Raw genomic sequence first — 16,681 nt, forward strand, 5'->3', positions numbered from 1 at the left:
TGGCTATTGATAATAACAGTAACTCTGAATTTCTGGCTATTGATAATAACAGTAACTCTGAATTTCTGGCTATTGATAATAACAGTAACTCTGAATTTCTGGCTATTGATAATAACAGTAACTCTGAATTTCTGGCTATTGATAATAACAGTAACTCTGAATTTCTGGCTATTGATAATAACAGTAACTCTGAATTTCTGGCTATTGATAATAACAGTAACTCTGAATTTCTGGCTATTGATAATAACAGTAACTCTGAATTTCTGGCTATTGATAATAACAGTAACTCTGAATTTCTGGCTGTTGATAATAACAATCACTCTGAATTTCTGGCTATTGATAATAACAGTAACTCTGAATTTCTGGCTGTTGATAATAACAATCACTCTGAATTTCTGGCTATTGATAATAACAATAACAGTGAATTTCTGGCTAATGATAATAACGATCACTCTGAATTTCTGGCTATTGATAATAACGATCACTCTGAATTTCTGGCTATTGATAATAACAGTAACTCTGAATTTCTGGCTATTGATAATAACGATCACTCTGAATTTCTGGCTATTGATAATAACGATCACTCTGAATTTCTGGCTATTGATAATAACGATCACTCTGAATTTCTGGCTATTGATAATAACAGTAACTCTGAATTTCTGGCTATTGATAATAACAATCACTCTGAATTTCTGGCTATTGATAATAACAGTAACTCTGAATTTCTGGCTATTGATAGTAACTGTGACTCTGGCTCAGAGTGGAATGCAGCACAGAAACCCTGGTGGAGGTGAGGCAGCCATTGCATTTTCCCAGTGCTGTTTTAACCTCTTGCATTTGTGTTCCAAGGGCACTCCAGCTCTGTTCCTGATCCAGCTGCCCTTCCATAACAACCTCCTGGAAAGCTGTGTGGCAGATGAGAGGTACCTGCAGCTCTGAGCATCCCTCAGAAAACACCTCACCACTTTTATTTATTTCCCCTCTCATTCCAGCTGGGGACAAAGCCAGCTCTGACCCTGTGGCATTTCCTCCCCCAGGTTTTTTGGGATCCTGGAAGCTCTGGTGGGTTTTGCCCTGTCTGGGCCCACCTCTGCCCTGGCTTTCAGTGAGTCTGTGCTGTGTGTCATTGATCAGAGTGCAGGGCAGGTGGGCAGCAAGGAGCACCTCTGCAGGATGTGGAGCATTGTTGTTAATCCTCTCACTGAGTGGATTAATCAGGTAATTCCTTCATTCACTCATTCATTCATCATGAATAAATCATTCTGCAGTGAATTGGGTTCTCCTCCCCATACCCACACCCCCACTGGAGCACTTCACTGAGCATTTAGCTGAATTTTTTAAGGAATTCCATGTCTTTGAAGTGATGCTGGAATTGGACAGCTTGGCATAATCCTGCTGGTGAAAACCATGGAAAGGTTCCCCCAGGAGCTGTTAACTTTTAAACACCATGGCTTGGTTTGCTTGGTGTGGAAATCAAATCAATCCCAGATTGGGATGTTCAGGATGTAATTAGACCAGAGTTTTACTCATGTGAGACATCTTTAGTGTAATGAAAGCCTTATAAATGATAATAGCTGTGAGATTTAGCACCTTATTTAGTGGAAATAAGGTGATTGCAACGTAGGAGTTACTGAATTAATTAATCTTCATTATTCATTAGATGTAAAAATCATAGAATTTATGAAGAAAGTTTTAGATGCTGTGACTATTTCCAGCAGCAGGGAACGGTTTCCCACTGCCAGGGGCAGGGATGGAGGGAATATTGGGAATTGGGAATTCCTGCCTGGGAGGGTGGGGAGGGGCTGGGCTGGAATTCCCAGAGGAGCTTTGCCTTCCTGAAATCTGTGTTACTGACCAGGAAATGTGAAATTTGGTGTCCAGGAGGTAAAATGTCCATGGAGAGGATTCCTGCTTCAAGTTCTGTTCTCCACATTTTCAGAGTGCTCAGTGAGGGAATGCTGTGGCCAAGCCAGGGCCTGATCCCAAACTGGAGCAACAAGGACTGACTTAAAAATTAATTACAGCCTCATTACCAACAGCCTGATTAACAACCATGTCCTTATGGTCCTTGGCTCTGGGGCCTTTTTGCCTCTCCATGCCTTGAACACCCCTGGCAGTGCCCAAGGCCAGGCTGGAGCAGCCTGGGATGTGGGATGAGATCTGTGGGATGGTGGGATGAGATCTGTGGGATAGTGGGATGAGATCTGTGGGATGGTGGGACGAGATCTGTGGGATGTGGGACGAGATCTGTGGGATGTGGGACGAGATCTGTGGGGTTGGGATGAGATCTGTGGGGTTGGGATGAGATCTGTGGGGTTGGGATGAGATCTGTGGGGTTGGGATGAGATCTGTGGGGTTGGGATGAGGTGAGGTTTAAGGTCCCTCCCAGGCCACCCCATCCCAGGTTCCCTGAGGTGGTCATCACTTCCTGCAGCTGAAATGAGTGAGGAGCACAGCAGACATTTCCTAGATCAGCTTTCTTGGAATATATTTTGGCTTTTAGAAACAGAGTTTTGTACCCTTTGCTAGCAGGATCCTCCTGAGCTCTTGAAAGAGCAGAATATCTGATTTCAAACTCTATTTAATCAGGAACAGCCTTATTTGTCAGCCCAATTTTGCAGCTTTTGCTTTGCTAAACATAATTTAGCAGATCTCTTTTAAATTAGATACAAAAATGTGTTGTAAATTCCAATGTGGTGATTTCTGTAGCGTGGAGTGGTTTGGGTGAGACTTGAAGCTTTAAGAATTGGTTTTGCTGACTGGAGTTGGTAAAGAAATGGAAAAAGGGAGTAGAAATAAGTATAAAGCTTAAGTATTCAAATGTCCCAGTTTGAGACAAATTTGGGAGGCATCTTCCCCGTGGGGTCTCTTCTAAAAAAGCAGATTTTAGCAGCTCCTCTCCCAGAGGATAATCTGGGAGGTAATGGTGTTTGGGAGATAATCTCCTTGGAGAAGAGCAGAAAAAAATGTTCCTTTAACAAGCAAAGTACTCACAAGTGTGAAGAAATGAATCCCAATGAACCATAAAACTCTTTTCTTGTTGCAGAATAACGAGGTGAACCAGGGGGATGCCCTGGAACACAACTTCAGTGCTGTGTACAGTGCTTTGATGCTGCCAGTATCCCACATTTTCCCCACTCAGGGATTCCCACAGGTAACAGCAAATGAATCAAATGAATCAAATTCAAACCCATGTGGGATTTATCAAATCTCTGAACTCTGAGCTGACTTTGGGTTCGGTCAGCTGGGTTTGGGGTTCAGTACAACACCAGAGATTTAAAATACCAAACCTCCAACTTAAAACCTTAAAGAATCCCCTAGGTTTTGACAGCAGAAGGAAACACAAAGCAAGTTGTTCTCTGTGCACAGATACTGATATTTACCACCTTCTTCTCTCTGCTCAAGGCCACTCTGAAATCCTTGCTGCGCTCCTGGTCTGACCTGTACCGAGCTTTTGCTCGCTGTGCTGCTCTGGTGGCAACAGCAGAAGAAAACCTGTGCTGTGAGGAGCTTTGTGCCAAAATAATAGCTGGGCTAGAAGGTGAAACTCCAGTAGTGAGTATAAAACTGATCATTTAGCAGATCTCTTCTTAATTACATCTGAGAACGTGTGTACAAATTCTGATGTGGTGATTTCTGCAGCCTCGAGTGGCTTGGGGGAGACCTGGAGCTTTAAGAGTTCTTTTTGCTGGCAGGAGTTGATAGATAAATGAAAGAAGGGAGTGAAAATAAATATAAAGGTCAAATATTCAAATAGTTAAACAGATTTTCGATTAATCTTCTAATTAATAATAATAATAATGATTACTGAGTGCCATTGTGGTGTAAATGGAATTTGTCCAGCTGAAATGTGTTTATGAATACCACAAACCCACAGGCACTGCAGCTAGGAAGGAGAACGTGGAACCATCAGCCTTGCACACCAAAATTTAAAGATTTTATTCCTAAAGCTGTGTAAAAAAGGAAGATTTTTGAAAGAATCAGTGGTTTTGTTGCCTAAATTTCCTATTCCCAAACTCACACCACAAGAGGAGGGGGATGAACATTGAGTTTGGGATATAAAGTCCTTCATGCATTAAGTTCACTTTGGAAAAAATACTGTGAAAAAGACAAAAAAAATGGCATTGAAAAACCTGGAATTGAGAGGATGGCATCATTGTAACTTACCTTGGATGCTGCTAAATAAATAAGTGATAAATATCACTTTTAAAAATCAGTAATTAAACTAAATTAATTAATCAGTAATTAAATCAATCAGTAATTAAACTAAACAAGACAATTTAAAAGTTAAAAAAATGGCATTAAAAAACCTGGAATTGAGAGGATGGCATCATTGTAACTTACCTTGGATGCTGCTAAATAAATAAGTGATAAATATCACTTTTAAAAATCAGTAATTAAACTAAATTAATTAATCAGTAATTAAATCAATCAGTAATTAAACTAAACAAGACAATTTAAAAGTTCAGTGGGAAGTTATATTGCAATTTCTTTTAGCTGACAATATCAGTGTTCCTTTTAAAGCAAGTTGGGCCTTATTTAGGAAAATTTGGATGGATTGAGAGGGTAAAAAACCAACTTTAATTATCCTTTTCTATGCACTCAAAATTATTTGTGCTTTTGGCTGTTAATGACAACTTAATTGTTGTGCCTGTAATGACTTTTGTGGCAACCAGGCTTTGTCCCTGAGCACACAGGGAGCCTTGAACCTTAATATTATTGATTGATCCTAAATGTGGGTAAATGATTTGATAAATGATCAATTGAGAAATTTGAAAAACTGATCAACTTGATAAATGATTTTTAATTGATTTATCCTAAATGTGACCCCTTCTCCCAGCTGCCTGCCACTGTTGGCTGCTTTAGACACTGTTTATTTTAATTATTAGAATTAATAAGCCCATCCTCAGTGTAAATGTGTATTTAAAATGGAATTTTATCAGCCTCACCTGATCATGCAGAACACCTTCACCCCCCTTTAATTTAATTTAAAGTTGTTTCTTTGCTGTCCTGCACACCAAGGGTGGTTTTTTCTGTCATTGTTGCTCTTCTGAGGATTGACTTCTGGTTTTGCTGCTTGGTTTCTCTTTCTCCTGCTTGATTTCTGGTTTTTGCTGCTTGATTTTTATTTTTTCTGATTGATTTTTTTTTTCTTTTTTTTGCTGACTGATTTCTGTTTCTGTTTCCTGCTCAGGTGTTCTCCATGCTGGAAGGTCTCACCCACCTTGTGTCAGTCATGGTTGACTGCATCAACTTTGCACCCTATGGCACTAAATTCCAGCCCAAAAACAGATGTAAGGAAATAACTTCAATTTTGGGGGTTTTGTATGTGGCTTCAAGAGTTGGTTAAAAATTAGAGTTTAACAGAAGCCACGGGGTCATTGTGTATAAAATATTCTTTGGGTTTTTATTTCCTATTCTCACTTAAACTGTTAAAGCTGAAGAAATAATTTCCAAAAGAGCATAATTCAGTAAAAAAAGGAGTTAAAATTTACCTGCCCCATGGGAATTTGTTAGAGTGGTAAAATGCAGTGTTGGGCTGCTGAAGGAATGAAATGCTTTAAGGAATGAAATGGTGATGGGGGAATACCATCATGTAAACTTCACTCGCAAATAAATAAACTAGTTTAAAAAATCTACTTCTCCTTCCCTCCTGTTCACTGTTCCAGAATTGTGCTATCTGAGGAGTGGATTTTTATTTTCAATTAGGCATTCCAAACCTTAAATATTTCAAGTCAAAAATTTCAAGTTCATTAAAACCTCGAAAATTTCAAGCAGGCATTAAAACCTGCAGAGTCTGAGCAGCCAGAAATATAAATAAGAAGACTAGAAATCAGATAAAATTACACATTAGAATGTGGTGAAGTTGTTAAATCAATTTTTCAACTGTTAATATGTAGATGTAGTTTGGGAATCAGAGTCCTTCCTCTCTTGCAGCCTCAATGTTCAGCTGTCTTTTCGTGTCGGTTAAGGGAAAGAAATGCAGTTTGTAATTGAATTTTTGAACCTCAGCTCCCCAGACCCCCACGGACTGGGCTAAGAAGAAGAAGGAGCCCCTTGGCAAGCTGAGCTCTCTGCTGAAGCTGCTGCTGCTGCTGCTGAACTCCTTCCACGAGCTGAGCTGCGCGGAGCAGCCGGCGGAGCCGCTGCTGCCGCTGGGGCTGGCCCTGCTGGCGGCCCTGCAGGGCCTCGTCAGCCACATCTCACTGCCCTCCCTGCTGGGCACCGCCCTGGGCACCTTCTCCAAAGCCCTGGCACTGTTCTATGAGAAAACCAGGTCAGCACTTGGAGGGTGCTGGGAGCTTGGGCTGGGAAACTCCGGAGTGCTGTGGGATGGAGTGTGGTGATGCCAGGGGGAGACGAGGATCTGACCCCGTGTTTCGCAAGGCTGATTGATTATTTGATTGTATATATAATATTGGAACTATACTAAAAGAGTAGAAGAAGGGATTCCATCAGAAAGCTTGCAAGGAAAGGAATGGAATGATAATAAAATCTTGTGGCTGACCAGAGAGTCCAAGCCAGCTGGGCTGTGATTGGCCATTAATGAGAAACAACCACACGAGCCCAATCCCAGCTGCACCTGTTGCATCCCACAGCAGCAGATAACCATTGGTTATTTACATTTTGTTCCTGTTGCATCCCACAGCAGCAGAAAACCATTGGTTATTTGCATTTTGTTCCTGTTATATCCCACAGCAGCAGATAACCATTGGTTATTTACATTTTGTTCCTGTTATATCCCACAGCAGCAGATAACCATTGGGTACATTTTGTTCCTGAGGCCTCTCAGCTTCTCAGGAGGAAAAATCCCTAAGGAAAGGATTTTCCATAAAATGTGTCAGTGACAGTGGAGCTCAGGGTTTGCAGGGTTGAAAAAAGCTCCATATTTCAAATTTTGATCTCTTCAGAGTGACTCTGTTGGCATCTCTGCAAGATGCCAACACCCTTTACCTTCCACACCCTGCAGTAAAGATATTTATGGATAGAAATAAAGAAAATTTTTTAGGAAAAAATATAAGTTTTTGCATTAAATTTTCTAGAAAATCAATGATAATTTCTTGATGTGCACGGAAATCCTGGAAGTTTTGAAGCAGAAGGAAAGACTGGGAAAAACTTTGCTTGGTGCTTTTTTTCCTGAGCCTTGTGTTTTCCTTGCACTTACTTATAAAAATGGAAAAGATTATTTCCTGAACATCATTTTTTTTTGAAGATTTATTCCCAAAAAGGGAGAAGTTGGATAAATATTTTTGAAGAAAGACACGTGGAAGCAAATAAAAATTTGGGAACCTCTTCAGCTTGGAGATCACAGGCTTAGAAAATGAGTTAAAAATGGGGTTTGCTCACATTGTTCTGGCTAATTGTACCTAAGGATTTTTTGTACATGGAATATATTTATTTACATGGAATATAATTACTTATATATTTATTTATTTGTATGGAATTGTTTAGTTTATGGAATTGCTTAGTGGTACTTAAGCTTTTTAATGCCAGTATTTCAGCTTTTTAATGCAAATGTGTTTAAGGAGAGCATTTAGAGTGCAATTAGAAGTTCATTTATAAGAAAAGCTTTGATTTCAAATTTGTTCTAATTACCAATGACTTCTCCATTAATTCCCCCTGAAGTCAGCACATCAGTATCCATGGAATTTCAAGGATGCTCTGGGAAACTCCATCAGGAAATGGTTTAATCCCCAGCTGAGGCTCATTTCTCAAAGTGATTCCATCAAGTTACTCCCCAAAACCAGTGTGCAGTGCTGGAATTGACTGCCTGTTACATTTTTATGCTTGGGATAAATGAGAAAAATAGAAATGAATTGAATTTGTTTTGGCAGGCTCCCCGAGGCACCCAAAGTCTACAGCAACCTGAACAACAAGGTAAACGTGCTGCAGAAATCCCGGGGGGCCTGGGGCAGGTGGGGAACAGTGGAATTCTGCCAGTTCTTCTGGAATGAAATACAAAATGGCATGAGGGCAGAGATTGAATTTTAAAATTCTTAAAAATTTAATTTAAATTAATTTTTTTAAATTAAAAAAAATGAAAATTTAAATTATAGAAGTAAGGATTTGGGGGAGATGCAGAACAGCGGAATTCTGCCATTTCTTCTGTAATAAAATAAAAAAAAGGATGAGGGTAGAGATTGAATTTTAAAATTATTTTCAATTTAAAGAATGAAAAATTTAAATTCTAGACGTAAGGAGATGGGGAATAGCGGAATTCTGCCATTTCTTCTGGAATAAAATACAAAATGGCATGAGGGCAGAGATTGAATTTTGAAATTCTTTTAAATTAAAAGAATTAAAAATTTAAATTCTAGAAGTAAAGAGATGGGGAACAGTGGAATTCTGCCAGTTCTTCTGGAATAAAATAAAAAATGGGATGAGGGTAGAGATTTAATTTTAAAAATCTTAAAAATTAAATTTAAATTATTTTTTTTAATTAAAAAAAATTAAAATTTAAATTCTAGAAGTAAGGATTTGGGGGAGATGTGGAACAGCAGAGTTCTGCCAGTTCTTCTGTAATAAAATAAAAAATGGGATGAGGGTAGAGATTTAATTTTAAAATTCTTAAAAATTTAATTAAATTTTTCTAATTTAAAAAAATTAAAATTTAAATTCTAGAAGTAAAGAGATGGGGAATAGCAGAATTCTGCCATTTCTTCTGTAATAAAATAAAAAATGGGATGAGGGTAGAGATTTAATTTTAAAATTCTTTTAAATTTAAAGAATTCAAAATTTAAATTCTAGAAGTAAGGGTTTGGGGCAGATAGGAAACAGCAGAGTTCCCCATTCTTCTGTAATAAAACATGGGATGAGGGTAGAGATTTAATTCTTAAATTCTTTTAAATTCAAAAAATTAAAAATTTAAATTCTAGAAGTAAGGAGATGGCTAACAGCAGAATTCTGCCATTTCTTCTGTAATAAAATAAAAAATTGGGATGAGGGTAGAGATTTAATTTTAAAATTCTTTTAAATTTAAAGAATTCAAAATTTAAATTCTAGAAGTAAGGATTTGGGGCAGAATTTGGGGGCAGGATTTGGGGAACAGCAGAAATCTGCCATTTCTTCTGTAATAAAATAGAAAATGGGATGAGGGTAGAGATTTAATTTTTAAATTCTTTTCAATTTAATTTAAATTTTTTAAATGTATGAAAAATTGAAATTTAGATTCTAGAAGTGGGGAGCCCTCAGCCCTGGGGCTTTGCTGTGACGTGACATTTCGGGCTGTAAAAACCCAGTTGAAAATCAACTCGTGGCTGAGACATTCCGAGTTTTAGCTGGGAGCTTGCACTGACGCCGCTGTGCTGTGTCCTCCCCAGCTGGAGAAGCTGCTGGCAGAGATCCTGCAGTGCCTGCAGTGCCACTGCCCCGGCTCCTGCGACTCCGAGCTGCTGCGGCAGCTGAGCCCCGTGCTGTGCGTGGCCTTCCAGCACCGGAGCAAGCAGATCCGCCAGCAGAGCGCCCAGCTCTGGAACTGCACCTTTGCCAAGGCCTCCTCCCTCGCCTACCCCGAGGAGCTCAAGTGAGAAAAACAGCTTTTATTAAATAGTAAGCCGCGAATGTTTCGGGGTGTGTCCTGCCTGGCTTCGTCTGGCCTCGCTGCTGGACCAAAGGCGGCAGCTGTGGCTGTTTTCACCCCAGAGATGCCTTTGGCCGGCTGGGTGCTGCAGCTGGGCGCTCAGAACAAGTCCAGGCAAAATAGGAACTCAGTTTACCTTTGGTGGAAAAGGTTCAGACAACGGTGAAGAGAAAAGGAGTGGGTTCTGCCGTGTAGCTTAGATCCAGAGTTTATTGTAGCATGGTAGACCTCTGAATGTGGCAACAGCTCCAGCCAGAGCTGGCAGAGACACGGCAGAGACCCCGACCGCATGGCCTCGGAGACAGACCCACGGCAGAGACCCCGACCCCATGGTCTCGTGTCCTTTTTAATCCCCAGGGACAGGGGGAGGGGACGGACAGGTGAGGGCCAACCAGGTGTGAGCAGGGGAAGGCTCAGGGGATGTGGAGCCAGGACAAACCAATGAGCCCAGGCCTGGGGGGGTCTGCCAGTCACTCAACACCTTGCTGGAAGGTGCCAGGCAGGAGGGCACAGGGGGAGGGGGAAAGGTTGGCATCCTTGAGGGGGATGGGGTAGGTGAGACAGGAAATGGCGACACGCGGCAACAAGCTTTTTGTTACTGACATCCCCTCGGGGAGAGCTCACCCGTTCTGCTTCCCTGGGCATGTTTCTGCTGTGAGCTGCTGCTCTTGCTCTGCACCTTTCCCCCTCCCATCAATCCAAAATTGTGTTCTGTTGTTGAGCAGGTCTGTGTTAAGTCAAGCCAAAAAGAAAATCCCTCTGCTGCTGCCTGGTTTTGAAAGCATTGAGGTGTCTGAGGAGTGCAGCGGCCCCTTCTCTGACCTGGTAAATGTTTGGTTGGGATTTCATGGGAATTGCTCAGCTGGGATTCACTGACCTGCAGTGATTTCATGCTTAGGATGATAAACTCTGCTGGGTTAGCACTGTCAGAAGACTCACCTGGTTTTTACCGCTTCCTGCGTTGTAAATTTAGAGCGCTAGGAATTTCTTTGAAAGAATTAATTGTTTAAGTTGTCCTCTACATAGTTTAGAGGAAATTTGTGAGCGAGGGATGGTTTTATTCTAGAAATTACCACAGGGTGGGTTTGTGAGCTTGGAGCTCTTCCCACAGTGCATTCAGTGTGGTTTTGTCTGAGCAGATGGAGAATTCCCAGCTGGATGCAAAGATCAGTGGAATGGAGGTGAAGGTGGGACAGAAACGAGATTCAATCTTGGCACAGACAAGTGAAGCCAAAAGTGATGGCAAAGACAAGTCCAGCAACGTGCAAGCAACACCTGCCAAGGTAAAGTGATCCCAGAGAGGGGTCCTGCAATCCAATCCAGGATCTTCAGGACCAAGTCAGCACTTTGGGGATGCTGAAATATTTTTCTTTCCAGCTTGGTCTGCCCAGCAGAGTCAGGGTTAATATTCCTGTCAGAATTCCCTGCTGGGCTTGGGGAGGGTGGCAGGAAAGAGCCCAAGTCCTCACTCTGTGGAGACTGTGACAGATTTGGGTTTTGGTGGGCTCTGGGGTAGGCACATCCCTCACAGAGATAGGCCATGTCCTTCAGAAATTCCTGATTTCCAGTTCCTCTCCTGTTCCTAACCAAGCATTTGGGGTTTTTTATCTCTTTGCAGTTAAAACTAGAATTTCCATCTCCTAAGACAACAAGTGAGACGCTTCTGGAAGAGGACAAATCTGTTGATTTTGTGTTTATTCCTCCAGAAACAAAACCAAGAATATTGACAGAACATCAGAAGGAAGTGCTCAGGTCCAAGAGGTCTGTCATTTATTGCTCTGAACTTCATGTGAAATGTCATTCCTTGAGTAGCTGAGCCTGACTTAGCTTCAGTTCCTGTTCTTACACCAACACAGGTCGTTGAGTCTTGTTCCTCCATACAAGTTATGAAGTTTAAAGCTAAGGGAGTTCCTTGATTTGCTGTTTTAAAGCAACCAAATTATTCTTGCAATTGCATTTCCCCTTCTGGTTAAATACACTCCCTCTAGTCTGTTTGGAGTTTGGGAATTTGGAGTTCAGATTATTACCTGGGGACTCAGAGTGTGAAATAAAAGATGTCATTTCTCACAAATCATGGAAATGAAAGGATTGGGTAAAACAATCTGAGGAAGGGATTTCTTGAGTCAGCAGCAGGTCAGGAATTAGGGTGTTCCCAAGGCTCATCTTGATTGCAGAAGAATCTTTGGAATGATCTCTTTTAATGAGAGAGGATGATATTGGTGTGTTTTCTGTGCTTAGGCAGCAGGAGCAGTGTGAGCAGGACGTGAGGCAGGAGCTCCTCTGGGTTGGGCTGAAGTCTTTGCAGAGTGGGATCCCAATCACAGCTTTTATTCCCCAAAAATAAAGATTTAATGCAGCTGAAAAGAAATGGCCTTGAAATAAGGAGATAATAAATCCAAAGAGGAGTCTGACTCCTATTCCTGGTGTTGTTCCAGGGCTGACATTCCTGCCCTGTACAACAACTTGGATGCTTCCCAGGACACCAGCACATTTTCCCAGTACAGCCAGAGCCAGGAGGATTCTTTGTGAGTAGAAGTGCCCAGTTGTGGTTGTTTAAGGGTTCTCCTTTGGCAGCAACACTGATTTCAGTCATTCTCTTCTAGGGAAATGCCACCTGCAGTAGAAAATGCCAAAGAAGATCCTGCAAACCAACCTCAGGTAATTTCCCGTTGTCTGATAGTGACTAAAATCAGTTTCTACCAAATGTGAAAGGTTTTGTGGTTTGTTTGCCATTCTCAACACCAAGTGAGAGAAAATTTTAACACCATTGCAGTGCTGTGTTCTGCCTTATATCATTTATTCCTTTAGGATTATTTAGAATATCATTTAGGCCAAATCACTGTGTATTTGATGTTGGAATGGGAGAATTTATGTGAGCGGTTTGTGATCACCCACGTGCCTGTGCTGCCACAGTATTTTACTGGGGTAAAGACTGTAATTCCTGAATTCCTTCTGGGGAGAACTTGCCTGAACAGCTGCTGTGCTAGCAGTCAGTCAGACCAGGTGAAATACAGCAAAACTTGAGCATTTTTGGAGTTCTTCATTTTGGGATTAAATGGTTTTAAAAAGTGTCTTTCATAGCTATCAAAGCACAGATAATAAATCATTTGGTGGTTGGAAAAACCTTGTTGGGTGTGTTGTTTTCTATTGCACCAGAACTGCAGTTGACTATTGTATAATATTATTGTATAATATTATTGTATAATATTATTGTATAATATTATTGTATAATATTATTGTATAATATTATTGTGTAATATTATTGTATAATATTCATAGGACAGGTACAACTGTTCCATTTGATTCCTGGGACAAACCTTTTGCTGTTGATGTTTTTGGGACAGGAGGAGAAGGTGGGCAGTGAAGGATGTCACTCAGAGGAGAGCCCAGCCTGCACCAGCGAGGAGGAGACCAAAAACGAGAGCGCTGAGATGATCCCAGAGGAAACCTCCATTGGAGAGGCCTTGGAGACAAGTTCTGTGGAAGCAGCTCCCCAGGAGGCCTCAGCAGGGAAGGAGGACACCTCGGATGTCCCCAGCAGCTCAGCAGGGAAGGAGGACACCGCAGATGTCACCAGCAGCTCAGCCTCCAGTGACATCGTCTCTGGCACGCCCCAGCCCGTGAGCCGGCGCCAGTCCTTCATCACCCTGGAGAAATTCGGGGCTGCAGAGAGCTGGCCCTTCAGCCCAGCCCCTCTGAGCTCCGTGTCAGAGCTGGCTGGGACTCCTCCCGAGGCAGCCACGCAGGAGAGCAGCAGTGACAGCAAGGCTGGAGCTAGAGCAGAGAAACCTGGAGAGGAGGACAAAAACCCTCCGAAAGCCGAGGCAGCCGCGCGCAGGGTGACGCGCCGGCAGAGCAGGATGGAGCTGCAGGGCAGCAAACCCAAGGTGCAGGGCAGGCCAGAGGAGCCCCTGGCCCCCGAGAGCCTGGAGAGCGGGGCTGAGCTGGGCTCTGCAGTGCAGGACGTGGAGCACATCCTGCTCAGCCACTCCCAGGCTCTGCTCTCCACGGAGGCCGACATCCAGAGAGCCGAGGATGCCATCGCAGAAATGGAGAAGGCCCAGGGGCTGGACACGGACTCGAAAGAAAACACCCCCCCAGAGAGCAGCAGCTGCCCTGAGCAGGCCCCAGGGGAGGACAGCCAGGTGCCACAGGTGTCCCCTCAGCAGAAGCAGCTGAGACGTTCCTCCAGGAGACGCTCGGAGCCTGCGGAGAGCTCCTCGGGCAGCCAGGAGAGGGAGGATGGGCTCCCCAAGAGAGACAGGAGGAAAGAGGAGGAGAAAGCTGGGCAGAAGAAGCTGTCCCAGGGGAAAGCTGATGGATCCCAAAAGCAGAAAGGAACTCCTGGGAAAGCCACAGAGAACGCAAAAGAGAGCAGCCAGCCTGAGAGAGTGGCAGAGGAGCGGAGCTCCAAGGACTCTCCTGCTCTCAGGGGCCTGGAGGAGGAGGGCAGCAGAGGTGGCAGGAGGGCAGAGGATGCCCCCAGGGCAGAGGGGGAAGGTCAGGGCAGCCTCAGCACAGCGGGGCAGAAGGTGGAGCGCCCACGGTACCACACCAGGAGATCTTCCCAGGGGTTACTGTCCAGCATAGAAAACTCTGAGGCTGACAGCTCTGAGGGCAAGGAGGAGAGCACCAAGAAGAAAAAACCCGTGAAAGTGAGGAGCAGGAGCAATTCTCTTGAAGGGAAATTGAAAGAGGGACAGACAGGGAGCCAGAGCCCTGAGGGCTCTGCCCAGGGAAGTGAAACTAAGAGTGCACAGGAGGCCAGTAAAGCTGAGCCTGAGGTTGGCACAGGTGCTGCAGTGCCAGCTGAGCCAGGTGGCCTGGAAAAGCAGGAAATTGCTGCAGCTGCTGGGGAAGCTGTGGGCTCTGGCAGCTCTGAGAACCCAGGCGCTCTGCAGGACACCAGCGAGGAGCCAGGCAAGGGTGATGCAGCCATGGAGTCACTGTGCAGCCCCTGCGTGTCTGAGCAGGATGGCAGAGCAGCAGAGGACAGGCACAGCAGCACAGGGGACTCTTTGCAAAGCCCCGAGTGCCACAACAAGAGAAGCAAAAGGGTGAAAAAAATCAAGAGCTGTGACTGCTGCTTCAAAAAGCCAAAGCAGCAGGTGACTGAATCGAAGGTCACTGAGTCAAAAAAGGAGAAAGGCCCTGAGCTGGAGGAGCCTGAGAGGAGCCCAGCTCAGAGCCCAGCTCAGAGCCCAGCTCAGGATGTTTCTGCTCCCTCAGATCTGGAGGAGAGCTTGGCCCTGGCTCCCTGTGGAATGAGCACCCCATTGCATCCTCCCGAGGAACCCAGCACCTTCAGCTTGGACAGGCAGGAAATGGATGTGGAAAACCTGCAGGGAAGCAGTGTGGGGGTGGAGGAGGAGAATCCAGAGGGTCCAGAGGGTTCAGCACCTGAAATCACTGAATCCATGGAGGAAATAGAGGAACCTGCTGAGCAGAAGGAGCCAACAGAACAGGTTCTGCCTGAGAGTGTTCCTGAAGAGCCCAGGGAGAGCGGCCTGGACTCAGGGGACCAGGGGGAAGAACCAGCAGCTGCAGAACAGGAGGAAATAAAGGAGAATGGACAGCTGGAGGAGGAGCCTGAGGAGCTGGATGTTGGCAGCAAACCTGAGGAAAAGGAGATGAAGGAGCTGGAAGGAAATCAGGAGGATAAAGGAGAAGCTGAGAACTCTGCTGGGGAAACTTGTGTTATTCCAGACCAAGAGATGAAGGAGGAGTTGTTGGAAACTGAAATCAAAGTGCCTGAAAACGCGGCCTTGGCAGATCAGAGTGTGGATTCCCCCCTGAAGGTGGCAGGGGAGCCCCCAGTGCAGGTGGCTGAAAGCCCCACCAGCCTCCAGGCCCGCTGCACCTGGTCCCCCTCAGCCTCCCCATCCACCAGCATCCTCAAGAGAGGGGTCAAGAGGAGCCAGGAGGACGATTCCCTGTCACCTGCCAACAAGGTACTCCATGAGGATTGTGCTACTCACTGCAAAACTGGCACGGGGAGCTGAAATCATTCCAAATCTGTTGAGTTACTGGGGACTGGTGTGAATAATCTTACAGGAATGCTGAGGTTTGGGTTTGGAATGTGCCAGATTTGCATTGTGAGGGGTTTTATTTTGAAGCAGAGCACCCTGGGTCACTGCACAGGCAGGAGCAGCACGCTCAGGGTTGTACACAGAGATTCCTGAGGGAATTCTCACAGTCTGTCCTTGCCTCAGACATTCCCTGGGTCCTTCAAGAACTTCAGTGATTCCAAACTGATTTTTTTTTTTTTTTGGTCTCCTCAGAGTGACTTCCCCAAGCTGTGCTGGGTTGAGTTCCCACTCTAAAACCTCCTTCTCTCCTCCCCAGATCCGTCGAGTGTCTTTTGCAAACCCCATTTTCCAGGAGGGCCTGGCAGACGACATCGACAGGAGGAGTCCTGTCATCAGATCCCATTCCTCACCCTCCTCCAGGAGTCTTAAAATCCTCTCTAACATGCAGGTCAGGGTAAAGCCTGGAACAATGTTCTGTTGTGTCCCAAGTATTTGTGTATTTATCATAAACACAGCGTGGCTTTGGTGCATGTTTGCAGTCACTTACGCACAGTTGTAAGGGCTGAGGAGCAGAAGTGTAAGAAACAAAACTGCTTTAGCCTGACTCATTCTGTTGCTGTGAACTCCAGTGAACTCTGAGGTTTCAGGGGCTAAAATCTCACTATTAACTGAATTCCTGCTGTTAACTGAATTCCTACCATTGACTCAATTCCTACCACCCTGAGATGTTTTTTTCCTCTTTTTCTATCCAGCACATTACCACTCCAACCAAAGGATTTCTGTCCCCAGGATCTCGTACCCTTAAATTTAAGAGCTCAAAGAAGTGTTTAGTAAGAAGTGCTTTGGTTCATGTTTCTCTTCTATTTTTTTTCCCTGTATTCAGTGGGTGACAGTTAATTTAACACTTTGCCTGTGTTACCCCAGATCACAGAGATGGCCAAGGAGTCCCTGCCGTGCCTCTCGGAGTTCGTGTACCCTGCCTTGGCTGGCTGCAAGGCCCCTGTGGATGTCATTTTACCTCAGATCACATCCAACATCTGGTCAGTGGCTCCTTGCTTTTGGAGGTGACATT

At 44.2% G+C, this 16,681-nt stretch overlaps 1 protein-coding gene across 1 annotated transcript in view; it reads left to right on the forward strand.

The window, feature by feature from the left end:
* RIF1 (replication timing regulatory factor 1) overlaps positions 1-16,681 on the forward strand; it is a 35,792-nt gene that overhangs the window by 17,751 nt on the left and 1,360 nt on the right. Inside the window, exons 16-32 of the mRNA XM_036387323.1 lie at positions 850-923; positions 1,038-1,218; positions 3,047-3,154; positions 3,406-3,555; positions 5,195-5,294; positions 6,013-6,277; positions 7,836-7,878; positions 9,321-9,523; positions 10,306-10,405; positions 10,720-10,863; positions 11,199-11,341; positions 12,016-12,105; positions 12,184-12,238; positions 12,925-15,531; positions 15,926-16,057; positions 16,362-16,439; positions 16,534-16,649. Coding sequence (XP_036243216.1) covers positions 850-923; positions 1,038-1,218; positions 3,047-3,154; positions 3,406-3,555; positions 5,195-5,294; positions 6,013-6,277; positions 7,836-7,878; positions 9,321-9,523; positions 10,306-10,405; positions 10,720-10,863; positions 11,199-11,341; positions 12,016-12,105; positions 12,184-12,238; positions 12,925-15,531; positions 15,926-16,057; positions 16,362-16,439; positions 16,534-16,649 — 4,589 coding nt within the window. The remainder of the gene's footprint in view (positions 1-849; positions 924-1,037; positions 1,219-3,046; positions 3,155-3,405; positions 3,556-5,194; positions 5,295-6,012; positions 6,278-7,835; positions 7,879-9,320; positions 9,524-10,305; positions 10,406-10,719; positions 10,864-11,198; positions 11,342-12,015; positions 12,106-12,183; positions 12,239-12,924; positions 15,532-15,925; positions 16,058-16,361; positions 16,440-16,533; positions 16,650-16,681) is intronic.

This window comes from Molothrus ater, chromosome 7 (assembly GCF_012460135.2).
Source record: "Molothrus ater isolate BHLD 08-10-18 breed brown headed cowbird chromosome 7, BPBGC_Mater_1.1, whole genome shotgun sequence".
In the NCBI taxonomy this organism is placed as follows: domain Eukaryota; kingdom Metazoa; phylum Chordata; class Aves; order Passeriformes; family Icteridae; genus Molothrus; species Molothrus ater.